The sequence below is a fragment of the Mchenga conophoros genome, linkage group LG7, assembly GCF_057382185.1.
Source record: "Mchenga conophoros isolate Kocher_MC1m ecotype Shallow Benthic linkage group LG7, M_conophoros_male_GT1.1, whole genome shotgun sequence".
Lineage (NCBI taxonomy): Eukaryota > Metazoa > Chordata > Actinopteri > Cichliformes > Cichlidae > Mchenga > Mchenga conophoros.
Window position 1 is genome coordinate 58836078 of NC_140532.1, and position 14319 is coordinate 58850396.

General features: G+C 39.9%; 1 protein-coding gene across 1 annotated transcript in view; it reads right to left on the reverse strand.

Annotated features, from left to right (window-relative positions):
* Window positions 1-14319, reverse strand: part of fa2h (fatty acid 2-hydroxylase) — a 41188-nt gene continuing 26869 nt past the window's right edge. The window contains exons 2-7 of the mRNA XM_085280490.1: window positions 9008-9133; window positions 5832-5974; window positions 4168-4268; window positions 3884-4056; window positions 2825-3077; window positions 1-2734 (exon numbers count right to left, since the gene is read on the reverse strand). Of these exons, the coding sequence (XP_085136616.1) occupies window positions 2667-2734; window positions 2825-3077; window positions 3884-4056; window positions 4168-4268; window positions 5832-5974; window positions 9008-9133 (864 nt within the window). The 3' untranslated portion in view covers window positions 1-2666. The remainder of the gene's footprint in view (window positions 2735-2824; window positions 3078-3883; window positions 4057-4167; window positions 4269-5831; window positions 5975-9007; window positions 9134-14319) is intronic.

Consider the following 14319-nt stretch of genomic DNA (forward strand, 5'->3'; position numbering starts at 1 on the left):
TCAGAAATATACAGATATTTATTTACAAATACCTTTGCATTTGCATGGACTTAAAAATTCCAAAACAAAAGTTAAGACATGAAAGTAAACAAATTTAGGAATTTTTTTTTTTTGCTGCAAAATTTAGCACAAGAGAAAAATTTCACAAGTTAGAATCATATTTGCTGTTTTTCCATTCTTACCATATAAATATACATAAATAAGATCGGTTTTTTTTTTTTTTAAATTTAACTCCAACAAGTGGAATCATTTCACTTTGCCTAGCAGCATCATGTCTTATCATTATTATTAGAACCATCAGCATAACAGACATTAAAAACATTCTTTAGGTTCTTTTTGATGAGTTAATGCTTTCTGCACAAAGTCTTGAACATTCATAATCATCATAATCACAGCTAAAGATCAACAGATATTTGTAGACAATGACACATTTTGGTGCTAAATCAGTTAATAAATCCACTCATCTCGTCATAGTGGAAACATTTTGGGGTCCCTCAGCCCTCTTTAGGTTTACACTTCACTGTTATTGCTGCAGAGAATTTGTATAAAAATAAATGAAACAATTATTTATTTATTTTTAAAAAAAGAGGAGTATAAATGGTGTTAAGGTTCTGCATTACAAATCTTCTTGAATGGTTAAAACTCAGATGGATTAGATTACATACAGCTGTATGTACACTTTTATAAGTGGAAGTATTTATTCAAGCTAGAAAAGTAGATAAAAAATAAATTTCCTGCAGCAGCAGTATGTTCTTACTGTTCTTCAGTTATTCATGTAAAGAGTGCGAATTAAGTTTGTTCTACTTCACTTATCGGCGTTGTCGGGCATTTTTCAGGAGACATTTTGCAGATCCACCAGTCAGTGTCAAGACTTCCTGCTGTAAAGTCAGATTTGTTGATTTATCGTCATCCTAGGGAGGGTCTGCAGGGCCAAAATAAACCACCGACTTTAAAGTCGTCCTATTATGCTTTTCCTAATTTTCTGTAATATTTGTGCCGTTACAGAGGTTCGTACCCATGTGCAAGTGATCCATGAGACAGAAGCTCAGGCTTCAAACTACCCTAAACATTCAAGTTTCAGATAGCTTTCCTTTACTCCTGGCTCTGTATGATGTCATAGAGAGCAGATATCCCTTATATATATTCAACTAAGGAACACAGCTCTGAGAGGCATCCAATCAGAAGAAAGTTGGCTTTAAGAGGAGGGGATAAGAGAGCTAAGATGGTTTGTTAGTATAATGTAAATAAGCATTAGTTTGACGTGTGAGTCATGCCAAGCTACACTTGAAACATGGTGTTAGAAGTTGCATTATAGGTCCCCTTTAAAAGGAAGTAATCTCTATGTCAAGATTACTTTTAGAAAATAACACTTCCAAAAATCTGTGACCTTTGACCCCAAGATCCCCACAGCAGGAAATCAGACAGCCTGGCTTCATGCCTTCAGATTTGTCCCCCGTCACCCTGACAACCACACTCACTCTCTAACATATAGTCAACCTGACAAAATGAAGACTGTGCGATTAAAGAATCTCCTCTACTGTACAAAGCTTCATATAAAATATTATTTTTACATCTTTGTTGAATTATTAATGAGGAAAAAAATAAAAAGATGGAAATATTACAGACTTGCAAAAATATATCTCCACAGGGGTTTCAGACATTCTGAACTCTGCTTTTACATCACATTAACAGTACATGGAATTAGCCTCCTACAGTATAAACTCACTCCTGCAGATTTGGTGATAATAAGTTAAACGTATCTCAGCAAAAACAAATGTGAAACTGAAGGTTTTCCAGGCACGGCTGCTTCTTAAATCAAGCGAACCCAAATGTGGTGGAGGGAACTTTTGTGATTTGTTAGCAGCGCAACAGTTTATAGCAGCGTAGCAGAGAAAAGTGACAGTGACGAGGAATATGTAAGCTGTAGATGATGCGAAGGCGGGAAGAAGCCTTTTTCCTCAGTAGATTAAATAGTTAGCGTACTCTCTCTCAATCTCTGTCACACTTTCTCTCTCACATGCACTCTTTCTAATCATCTCTCACCCCCTCCGCTCCACCCGTCTTCAACATTCACCTACCATCTATCACTTCCTGTTACCTCTTGAACAGTGTGCGTTTGTGAGCTGTGTGAGCATTGTGCTGTCAGATTAGTAATTTTAATCACAGTTGTCCCCCTGTATGATTTTAGACTAAAAGATTAAATCTAATTCAAATTGACCACATGCATCACAAGAGATTTTTCTCTCCACGGCCCCCTCCCAGCTGTATGCGGCGACATTCTGAGTGGTGATCAGGTGATAGGTTGGTGTTGGTAAAGCACAGGGGGCAGATTTCTTAAATGAAAACAGAAGAAGAAGTAGTAGAAGGAAAAAATGGCACTGAAAGCCCTCACATCTTAGTGGAAATGATCACAGTGAGTAAATAGTGCAGGCAGGTTGACACACACCCAGGTGACTGAGCTTAAGGTAATATTGTGGTGCTGGTTAATGTGTTACACAGAGTATTAATGGACTGGATGCAGTGGCCCTGAAGTTCCTCCTAGTCTGTGGAAGTTATATGGCTGCAGAGATGTAAATAAGGAGTTGGGATGGTTGGAGAAGGCAGGCTGGGGGCTAAAAGAGGGTGGTTGACAAGTCCTGTGGCCCTTCGGGGGAGCCGTTTCCATGTCAGAATTTTTCATCAGGGATGGTTGTGTTGAAGGGGTGGTCCCAGAATGTGGTGGTGATCCCGAAACCTGGTGAGAAAAATAAAGATCCCCATCAGAAAAAGAAAGAAAAAACAAAACCATATTTCTTCTAAGGCCGTTAGCAAATGTAATCCTCACCTGATCTCTGGTGCTCGAAGTGGTGTTTGACGTGGTAGGCCTTCAGGCTGTACAGATATGAGCCTTTCTTCGGAGAGCCATAGTGAAGGTAGTAGTGGATCATATCGTATACGACGTAGCCGCCCAGCCCACCGACAAACACGCATACTCCGAGGATGTCTGGGAGCACGCAATGGATGGACATGTAGAAGACCGCCACTACTAAGGAGGCGAGGCCGGGAGGGAAGACCAGCCGAGAGCCGTCAAACGGAGACTGAAGAGAGAAAATAAATAAAGATTTATGTACAGTGGCCATTTTATGTCCTTTTTCCCCCCCGCAACAAAAAGCCATCACAGGTATTCATCAGACAGTAATTCAAAAATGATCAGCAAGTGGCAATATCTTTCACAGCATTTTCCTCAGCCTCTCCCAACAACTTGTTGCTGCCGTCAAACTCAGATTAGAGTCTGAATATTACAATATTTTTCTAATGTTTGTTTTTGTGAATAAAATATGGATTAGTAAGATTTGAAAAATCATTGTATTGTGTTTTTTTATTTACAGCTTATAGATAGTCCCAGAATCTTTGGAATCGGGGGGTTTGTGAGATTTTGTAGTGCGACTTTTATAGCTTCTACAGGAAAAACATCACATTTCCTAATTACACCGACTATCAGTTATAAGGTTTTACATAGAAGCTAATAAAAAAATACTCTAATTTTACAACCTAGTAAAACAGAAACTGAGATGAACAGCATTTTTCCCCACACACTGCTTCTGCATTGTTTATTTTAACTCTTTATTAAGCTAAGCTAAATCAGTTTCCCCCTGTGGCTTAAACTATACTGTGGTTAATGTTACAATAATTTAACTTACAATATTTGCACATCCGTAACTACTTATACTTGATATGTATTCAGTTCATAAAAGTATTTGGAAACAGGACGACGTTTGCAGCCCCCCTCCTCCCTGCAGTATAAGATTACCACCTCAGCTGGTGCCATAAAGGATGATTTTAAACAAAAACAAATATTGCTTTGATGACTCACAGCTGTGACCTCAGCAGTGGTTGTTCATACCTTATGGTGCTGTCCATGCAGGAGGAAGTGTAGCGTGATGAGGTAGTAGTTATGAGCTGGTGGATTCATGTGAAAGACGAAGCGATGGATGCAGTACTCGATGAATGACCACAAGAACCAGCCCATCATAAAGAGGACAGGGAAAAAGTACTTGTGGATAGGGATAGAGAAGCCTGGGAACACACACATGCTCGGCTATAGATGGCTCAAACAGAAATGTGGACACACAAATGAAAATGAAAACACAAGTGACTGTGGCACAAACACAGGTGTGTGTGAGTTACCTGAAGTGAGGGCTAGCCTGGTGGTGCCCTGTGCCAGGGTGGTATAGCAGTGCCAGCTCAGATAAAACACAATAGGGAGCCACACAATAGGTACCCAATACCTGAAAGCAAGAGAGTGTAAGCATTAGTTCACGCTCTCACTCTGTTACTAGAGGACAGTGTATTCAGTTTACGATGTGGGCCATTAATCTGAACTGGGCCAGAATGGTGAACGACATGAGGTAAAGTTACAGGAAACGTTCTCAGTCCAGACTTTCCAGTAATTATAAAAAACATTTTGTTGTACTACGTTGTTTTATTTCCCCTTCTGGTATAGAAAGGGATTTCTGTAGTAGATAATAAAATAATAATAATAATAATAATAATAAATAAAAAAGAAACAAAAATAAACAGGAACTTTATCATTTAATTGTTAATCTATTACTTAATTACTTTGGTGTAGTATGAATATGGGGTCCTTCATCAATAGGAAAAAGTTGTAAATCTTTTAAAAATACAAAATCTATGCACTTCTTCATATTTCACAAAGTTGTCAAGCTGGCCCGACTGGAGCCTTTGCTGGGCCATTTCTGGCCCATGGGCATTATTTTTGACACCCCTGGTGTATGGCTTTGTCCACGATGCATCAAAACAGGAAAAAGAGAGAGCAGGACGTGACCACAGGTGTGACACTGGTTAAATCGGAAATGACTGGAACCTCAGGTGAAGGTGGGTTGCAAAGTAGCTTGCAGAGGTAGGCTGAACAAGCATAAAATTGCATACATTTATAAAATTGCACTTTTCATTATAATTCAATCTTTGATCACGCCACTGAAGCAGATGTGTTTGCTTATCCTTTGGCAATCACAGAACTGCCGACAGAATTTTCAAGGTGGGAAATATTCTTTACACACAATGATTTGCGGAAACCATTGCATAAATGTTTCCATTTACTTTCCCTCAGTAATTGCTTGGCCTCCAGTAATACTGAGGAAACTTGGAGTTATTTTATTTGTTTATTTTTTTTAAACCAGGATGTATCCTTCAAAGACCACAACAAACAAGTATGCAGGACACTTTTCTTGTATTTGTGCAATACCTGCAAACACAGAAACATCCTGTCTCAGAGTAATACTGAAAAACTAGTTCGTGATTTATTAGTTCTAGGCTGGACCATTGTACCTGTATACTAGAGCACTTCACATTCGGACTGCGGGCTTATGTCTGGTTCCTACAGTATTTAGAAGTAGAATGGGAGGCAGAGCCCAGAGCTTTCAGGCCTGTCTTCCATGGAACCAGCTCCCAGTTTGAATTTAGGAGACAGACACCCTCTATACTTTAAAATCAGGCTTTGATAAAGCATAATTAGGGTTGGATCAGGTGAACCTGAATTCTCTCTTAGTTATGCTGCAATGGGTCCAAGCTTCTCTTTTCACTCCCTGTATGTTTATAAACTGCTAGTGTATTAGTCATTAGGAATTATTAATCTCTAGCCCTCTTCAGCAGTGTCTCTTTTGTCCTGTCTCGGGTCCCTCACCTCCAGCTGGTTGATATATAAATATAAACTTAATAAATAACAGTAAAATTCTGTGAAAATGTTGCATGAGTGATTGCCAAGCCTGCAAAACTGAATGTATGTTCTTATCTGATAAATGGCTAATTTTTCTTCAAGCTTCCTTTCTTACCAAGAAGTTTTAGTGATGGCCTCCATGATGGGGTTTCCAAACAGTCTGATAGGTCTGTCAACTGGTTGGTGTACCCACGCATCATATTTCTCTCTGAGGTGGCCCACCTGCCATGCCAGGGGCTTCCGCCAGTCCACCAAATCCTGCAGAAGTACAACGAAATGAAATGAGTAAAACCCGTTCTCTATACACGAGGAGGGGGGGGGGGGGGGGGGGGGGGGAAATCCAAAAAGTAAAACAAAACTTCTCCAGCAGGTGGCAGCATAGAGGTAAAAACTATACTGCTCCAAGGACTGGTCAGACCAGGAAGTGTTGCATGTGAAATTTGCTTGTTGCGTGCGTGTGCATTTGCAGGTTTACTTAAGTCTAAGTGAAAGCTTTTACAAGCTTTTCACAAGTGTTTACAGCCACACAGGAAATGGGCTGCCATGGTGTGTGATGCGAAGACTGTCAGGTTTCACACTATAACATTTGGAAATATCAGGTGGAATCATTCTGGTAAGGAAACAGGGTGGGAAGGAGTCCTGAGTCAGAACTTGACCTTATGGCCCCACTGGTGTGAGTTGAGAAGAGTGAAAGAGAAGCAGCAAGTCCACTCTTTAATCTTAATTTTCCTCTTAACCCTGACACTTTCCTGTGATTAGTCACAAAATGATGCTTAGTGACCATGTGATGATGACTGTGTGTGTGAGAGACACCCCTATCATGACATCAGGCACAATCACCGGACCTTTACTGTTCCGTGTGCGGCAATTAATCATGTGTTGGCTGTTTACTGCAGCAGACTGTTTAGCTACCGGACACATATCACATTGTTTTAATGGAGCTAGCGACCCTGAAGAAGCGCTGCGCTGGAACACTACCATCTCTGTTCTTTATTACCCCTGCTCATTCAAGGCATAAATACAGCTGTGAACTGCAAAAAAAATAAAAATACTTTAAGCTATCCACAGATTAGCTGCTGATACGACTACAAAGTTCAACTTTAAATAAGGGGGGAGCCAAAAAACAAAGCAAAACCAGAGATGCTGCATCTGTCTCACATGCTCTCCGTTTCTTGGCATCAACTGTAAATTACTCGAAAAGCAAACGTCTAACTTGATTTAATCCCGAGGGTGAGGTTCTGGTAAGCTCACTTGCAGTCATCCCCACACTTCTCTGCATATCTATCTTTATTTTATTTTTTGATTTGTATGCTTAAGTCCCAACTAACACTGGCATCACCCGAGGCAGTTTAACTCATTGAGAAAGCTCACATCCATTCAATTGTATGCATCTCTGGTATACTATATACACAAGCACACCTTCGGGTTTGGATTTATTAAAATCAGCGTGTTGTTTTATTTATTTTGGGGGAAATTAGTTGGTAGAATTGCATCAGAGCTGTGAACACACCAGGCACAAGTATCTGTCAACACGTTGACGTTACATGTTTACATAATCTGCCCATATGCAGATCGACTTATGAACACCTGCCAAGCGAATGAAAATCTGCCTTTTCTGCTACTTCTCACTGCAGTAATTGACATACAAAACACATTTTACAGTCGTCTCTCACACATGAATAATGAAACAATGCCAGTAGAAAATAGAAGCTTCTCTTTGCCATAACAAAGTTTGGTTGTTGCTTTAACCAAAACCATATCGATGAAAAATACATAATAAATGTGCACAATAAAGTAAAGAAATGTTAAAGTCAAAAACCTTTAAAACAGAAAATGTGATTGCAGACAAACTCTTAGAGATACAAAGAGAAAGTTTAATTTTTACAACACCGTCTTGTATATAACAAGAAAAAGAAAGAAGTGAAATTGTGTTTGTCACATGCTGCAAGGAGCTTCCCACAAACAAGTGATTTCACACAAAAAGAAAAAAAAAAAAAAAGCTGGAAGATCACATTAAATTCCACTGTTGTCATATTGAAGTGGAACCAATGACAGTAGAAAACATTGCATTTTATACTTGTACAGTCACTGAGTGTAACCTACTGATGGATATACTGGGATGACTTAAAAAAAAAAAAAAAAAAAAAAAAAGACAATCCAGCTAGCATTTGCTGGTTATATAAAGCCCCAAGCTCAACATTTACTCTAAATATCAAGAAGTCTGAAAATTTACAGTGGTGCTTTGCTTGCATAAGAAAAGATACAGAAACCGGTTTCTGTGTTTAATAACAGGTGAACAAAGCCAAGCCAAGTGTGAAGACATGCTTCAGATTCCTGGTGTTACGCAGCTTGCAAATGTGGACGGACTGATTTAGCTTGAGTAAAGGTGAGTATCGAACAACCAGGACATTAAAGCGGCTACGATCCAGCTTAACCAGTTTGAAAACAAAAAGCGGGCCTTTTTCTTTTTTTTAAATGAGGAAGGCTAGCACATGACAAGTGTGCTGGTGATAATAACAACATTTTGCATAGCGCAGAAACTGCATGAGTGTTGCACATGGGTACAGTTACCCATGTTTGAGATGTGTGAAGGGAGTGTCCGAGCATCAGGATTCAAGTTACTGGAAGAAGCAAACCCTCAGAATGAAGGGCTTAAACTGACAGATCCCTGTGTCACAAAAACACTGGTGTTTGAAACCGGCCTTGCAAAACTTAAGTGTGTGAAGTCAAGAGTCATGGGTCTCGTTCAATAAAGCGTTGCCTGGCAGCAGAGAGAGCGAGACAGACTGGTTGAATCTGTCATTGTGGTGCTGAGCCTGTTAAAGTGGAAAAACACGTGTCAAACTGCACCATCACATGAGCATAGTTTAAATGAATGTCTGACTGTGTGTGCTTGAAGGTAGATTTCAGCACGCAGGGACAAATTCTTCTAGTATGAACATATAAAAAACACCTGCACCATTTTGAGTCTAGACTTTCAGCACTGGCTTAGATTTAGGAGTTCAGCAATGCTGCTTTGTCTTCTGTTTTGTACATGCTTGTGTCTGGCAGTGTGGGAAATCATGCAATCTGCAAACAGATGAAGCAGGGTGAATAACCAGATGGCTGTTCACCTACCCCGTCACGGGTAAGCAAATACACTTGTTAGGTCATCCTCCACCTTTTGTTTCCAGTGTCTGATCGATTGCTGCATAATTTCAGCAAAAGCACACATTGACTCAAAAAAAGATGCAGAAAAGACGCACTCTTCATTTGATCGCATATTAGCCCCGTCTCAAAACACGCACACACCTTATCGAGGTCCACAGAGCTGCAGAGGCTGTATGGGTCGCGCTCATCCTCGTCTTTCGCCTCTGTCGTCTGCTGTGCCCTTTCTCCTTCGGTCTGTTTATTGGCTTTATTTCTCGCTCTCAGAGTCTGAGAAAAAAAAAAGAAGAAAAGAAAAAAGGATGCCATTAGCAAGTATAATTTATTATTAAAATGGCCTAAGCCAACCACAGATGGAGAAAGACAGATACACATATTTATAGTGCGTGGCTTATGCAAAACAGGTAGACAGCTGCACAATATAGTACCTATTACATAGGCTATGTCTCATTAAAGATATATAAATAGAACAGGAGTCAGTCTTTTTGACAATTATGGCCCATCTGCCCTTTGCCCTTTTACCTCAGCCCCATAAACCGGGTTTTAATGGTTACAGTCACGTGTGACATATACCATAATGCTTTCAACCTTCAAATCGTTTTGTATCGCTGGACATCTCCAACAAAGGATCATGCTATCACATATTGGAACACTGACAGTCAGTCATTACTTTGGTTTGATGTTTAGTTTGTGTTCTGCTACACAGAAGGAAATGCAGATATAAATGTAATACAATACGCAATACAAATGACTCAAACATATGTTTACATAATTCTTATTTAAAAAGGCACTGAAGGCACAGCTGTTGCAACTGGAGAGAAGCCATGTGGATAATGATGACAGCAGGTGATATGAATATGCAAGGAGTCCAAAACCATCTGAGTGTTTTGCTGATCAGATTTGTCCTCTGATTACTGACATCCAAAGATGAGCTGTAGCTAATGCAGACACAGTGCTGAAGATTTATAAAAGCACAACAGATGTTTTGTGTAGTGCATCATTTACTTTTAAAGAAATGGTAAATGGCCTGTATTTGTATAGCGCTTTTACTAGTCCCCCCTAGGGACCCCAAAGCGCTTTACACACCTATCCACCCATTCACACACTGGTGGAGGCAAGCTGCAGTTGTAGCCACAGCTGCCCTGGGGCAGACTGACAGAAGCGAGGCTGCCATATTGCGCCATCGGCCCCTCTGGCCATCACCAGTAGGCGGTAGGTGAAGTGTCTTGCGCAAAAACACAACGACCGAGACTGTCCGAGCTGGGGCTCGAACCGGCAACCTTCCGATTACAAGGGGAAACTCCCAACTCTTGAGCCACGATCGCCCTCTTCATTATCTTCATTATAAAGAATAAACATGTGTCCTGGTCTTCATCACACCATTCTTGAATATTTTGCCAGAGCCAAATTGTGACACAGCACATAACCATCGGATATTGATATCTCTTCTACCTTATATGAGTTGGAGCCAATTAATGACTGATAGGCTTGCGTAATATTTTTTTTTTGTTTTTTTTTTGTTTTTGTTTTTTTAATTGATCAAGATGCAAAATGCAAACAACAAGAGGTCACATGACAAAGAAATAAAAAAGGAAAAAGAAAAAAAAAGGACAAAAAGGTCTGTGATAGACTGATGTTCTGTCAACAAAGCCTTGATTAGTCAAATTAATTGATTTATGCAAAACTGCACTAAGCAACAAATGGACAAAAACCCACAAAAAGATACATTAGCTCTTTCCCATGAAAATAAGAGCAGCTTGTCCTTTTAAAGCCACCTGCCAAGTCTTCATGCAGTAGACTGTGGGCAGATTATCCTTGCGGCCTTCATAAAAAAATTAGAATGCATGTCAAGTTACATTCTGTTTGTATGAAGTCAGCTCTGGGAATTGTCGGATTAACGCCCTGTTCTGATCGACAGCCCACGTCAGTCAGGTGAAATATTCATCAGCTGGTTGGAGTCACACATAAGGCCTCCTATGGTTTGTTACTAACATCGCCTTGGCAATTCAACACCTACAGAGGCAACGCTACACCCCCTCCCCCCATTATCACACCATACTCATCCTGAGAGAATAGTGTTGAAGTTGTAGCTCACCCTGAACTAGCAGAGCTCAATGTTTCTTTAACTTGATTTTCACATTCTCATCTTCGTGACTCTCGCTCGCGCCTTATTTTATATTACAATAAATCATCGTATCTGTGAATTTACAGCCGGTAACAACCTTCCACAGTTTTTTTTTGTTTTTTTAAAAAAATTAAAACAGCAGAAATATTATAAACAAGCCAAATCCTTTAAGCCAGTTTCATAAAGAAGTTGGTGGTTATGACCAATGTGGTTCAGATATGAGAATACTCGTGACGCTAATTAGAAGCAGAAACTAACAGCTTATAGCTGCTACCACGCCTCCATTTTTAAAAAAAATCTCTCTCTCTCTCACACACACACACACACACACACACACACACACGTAATGGCGAAAGCAATAAACAGACACACCCTCTGTATCTGCAGCAGCCATGGCCTACGTGAAACAGTGAGCAATGCAATGTTTATTGAGCTCTACCTCGTCCCACTTTATACATATGATCGAATAAATGTGACTCAGGCCTTGTTCCGTCAGTGAACCCTGCAGGTGTGGTGAGCTCAGGGTGAGGGTGGCCATTACTGCGAATGTAAATTTTCCACCAGATTTTCATTAAAATGGGAGGATCTGCGGCCTATTTTTGGCAAGGATGAGGTTAGTGATCCTGGATAAGCTGCTGCAGGTTTACAGAGCCTGTATTTGTTTGTGCTAGAAATAAATACAAAAGGTCAGGAAATAAACAATTCTTTCCCCTTTTCTTTTTTAAATGTTCAAAGCTTTGGTGTCGCTCTGTTCTGGGAACCTCTCATGTACATTCATGGAAAGCCAAAAATCAGGGAGATCAGCACCAGGATACCCTCAGAGGGAAAAAGAAAAAGAAATGACAATGGCCAAGTCACAAAAAGAATGAAATTGAGGAACTGGGGTTGATGTGGGCTGCAAAGCGGCTTGCAGAAGGACTCAGTACAGAGAACAGGTGATCAGAGTCACGCCCAGTGTGCAGGAACTAACAATGTGTTAGATTTTTGACTCAACTGGGCTTTTACAGATGATTTTAGACAGCAAGTCTGATGTGAAAAAAGAAACCAAAAACTAAACAAAAACTGTGCTTGAAAAACATAAATGACACCCAGCTCCCCAAAACGTAAAAAAATACTACCTGCATTTTCATGAAAGTAGCTTAAAAATCCCCCCAAAAAGCAGGCAGATACTCATTCATCTGGTTACTAAGCAAAGCCTCACTAAATATGCATCAATATTTACCAACTTTTAAAATAAATATAATATTACCTGTTCAAGTCTCGGTCAGCAGGTAATGCAAACACACACCTCACGTTCATGCCTTGACAAATACATTCAAACCTTCACATACCGCTTTAAAGTAAATTGTTTTTAGTAAAGACAGTACACAAACCCTACATGTGAACCCTCTATTACATAACCCCATAACAATAAATCATACCCACTGTGGAACTCAGCACCACACACCACAAACATATAAGTACACAGGAACAATGCTCGCATTAGAGCAGCAGAGGATCTTTTAGTTTCAGTCCTCCAGTTGAGATTCAAGTCATCATTTTTGTAAGATCAGTAAACCCAAGTCAACTTTATACTGAAAAAGAGAAATTCTGTATAAATATACACATGTATATTAGGGGTGCAACGATACACAAAATTCACGGTTTGGATCGGTTCGATACTTTGGTGTCACGGTTCGATATTTTTTCGATAAAAAGGCATGAACATTTTTTTGTAATTTGCCATTTATTACAATTATAAATATATATTTTAACTCAAAAGTACAGTTTTTAAATTTAATGTTGCTGAAACAACAAAATAATAAATCTGATTGAGAAATCACTCATCTTTGGAAAAGAGAGTTTATTACAGAGAAATGGCTCTTTCCAAAATAAAAGCTATACTATACGCTATATTCTCAGCAGCATATTAAACATATCAGGTCCCCATACGGAGAATCATGGCTGTCTAAATGACTCGGGTAAAGTTTGTAGCATGCGTGCTTGTTGTTTTTGTCTGCTTCCACTTGTCTTGCACTAGGATGATGTCGGTGTTAATGTGCAGTCATATTCATTGTGTTCCCACTAGTGCTGTCAGCGTTAATCTCGTTAAAATGACATTAACGCCATAATGCGGCAAATCTCCGTTAACGAGTTACCGCGGATCGCCCCGTGCGTGGGGCTGGACGGCGTCAACACGTTAAGAAGCTAACTGCACTAACGCACTAGTTCCCACCAATTGAGCATTGCGTGGTACATCCGAGATACTGTTTTACTTTTGTCCATGTCTGTGAAGGACCCCGGCCCACGTAGACCGCGAAGGCCGGGTCCTCCAAAGGATGCAGCCGACGTTTTGGGACACAGCTTCAGTTTCGGGTAGCGTTGAGGCAGTAGCCATGTTGCAACGAGCTTAGCTTCTGTCTTGCTAGCTCAGTGGATCTGCGCTTGACAGTGCAGCCTAGGCGGAGTAGTCGAACGAAGATCCACTGAGCGCTCAACAGAAAATTTTGTATTGTTCAATACATATGCGTACCGAACCGAAAGCACTGTATCGAACGGTTCAATATCGATACGAGTGTTGTTGCACCCCTAATTAATAAATTACATGTGTGTGTGTGTGTGTGTACACACACACACACACACACACACACACACACACACACACACACACACACACACACACACACATATACATATAACAGTAATCTTTACTCTTACAAAAGTGTAATTTAAGCTGTTTACAAAACATCTGATCAATCGATATGAGAAGTTATGGAATAAAATAACAGCATTTCATGTTTGTTTAATAGCTCAAAACCAGCTGCTAAACAAGAGATAACATCAAACTTCCTGCTGCCAGCATAAAGTACATGCTAATCTCAAACTTGCAAACAAAGTGAGTGGATGACAGACTTGCTATTAACATCATCAACAAACAACATTACATTCATGTTGTGTCTGTTTGCTTCTTCTTCTTGGCAATAAAATGGAACAGCATCAACAGGCTAGATGAACAGGACAAGCGTGATACAAAACAGTCAAACTAAAGCGGTCAGATTTGTGCAATGGGCATGTACCAAACCAAATTTAAGAATAATGTGGAAAGTCTCAAGTTCTTTTGTCCTGTTTGACACTAAATTACTTAGGATGTGAAAGAAAGGTGTAGTACTCGGCAGTTCTGACAGTTACATACTCGGAACACTTGGGTTTTTTTCCCCCCCTCTTTTGTAAGGTGAAACACACAACCCTATACTAGTAAATAACTGCTATTTAGTTCAGTTATACTTATCATTGCTACTGTTAAATAAGAATTCAATTTAGATCAGAACAACAGTGTTCAGTCTTAAGACGC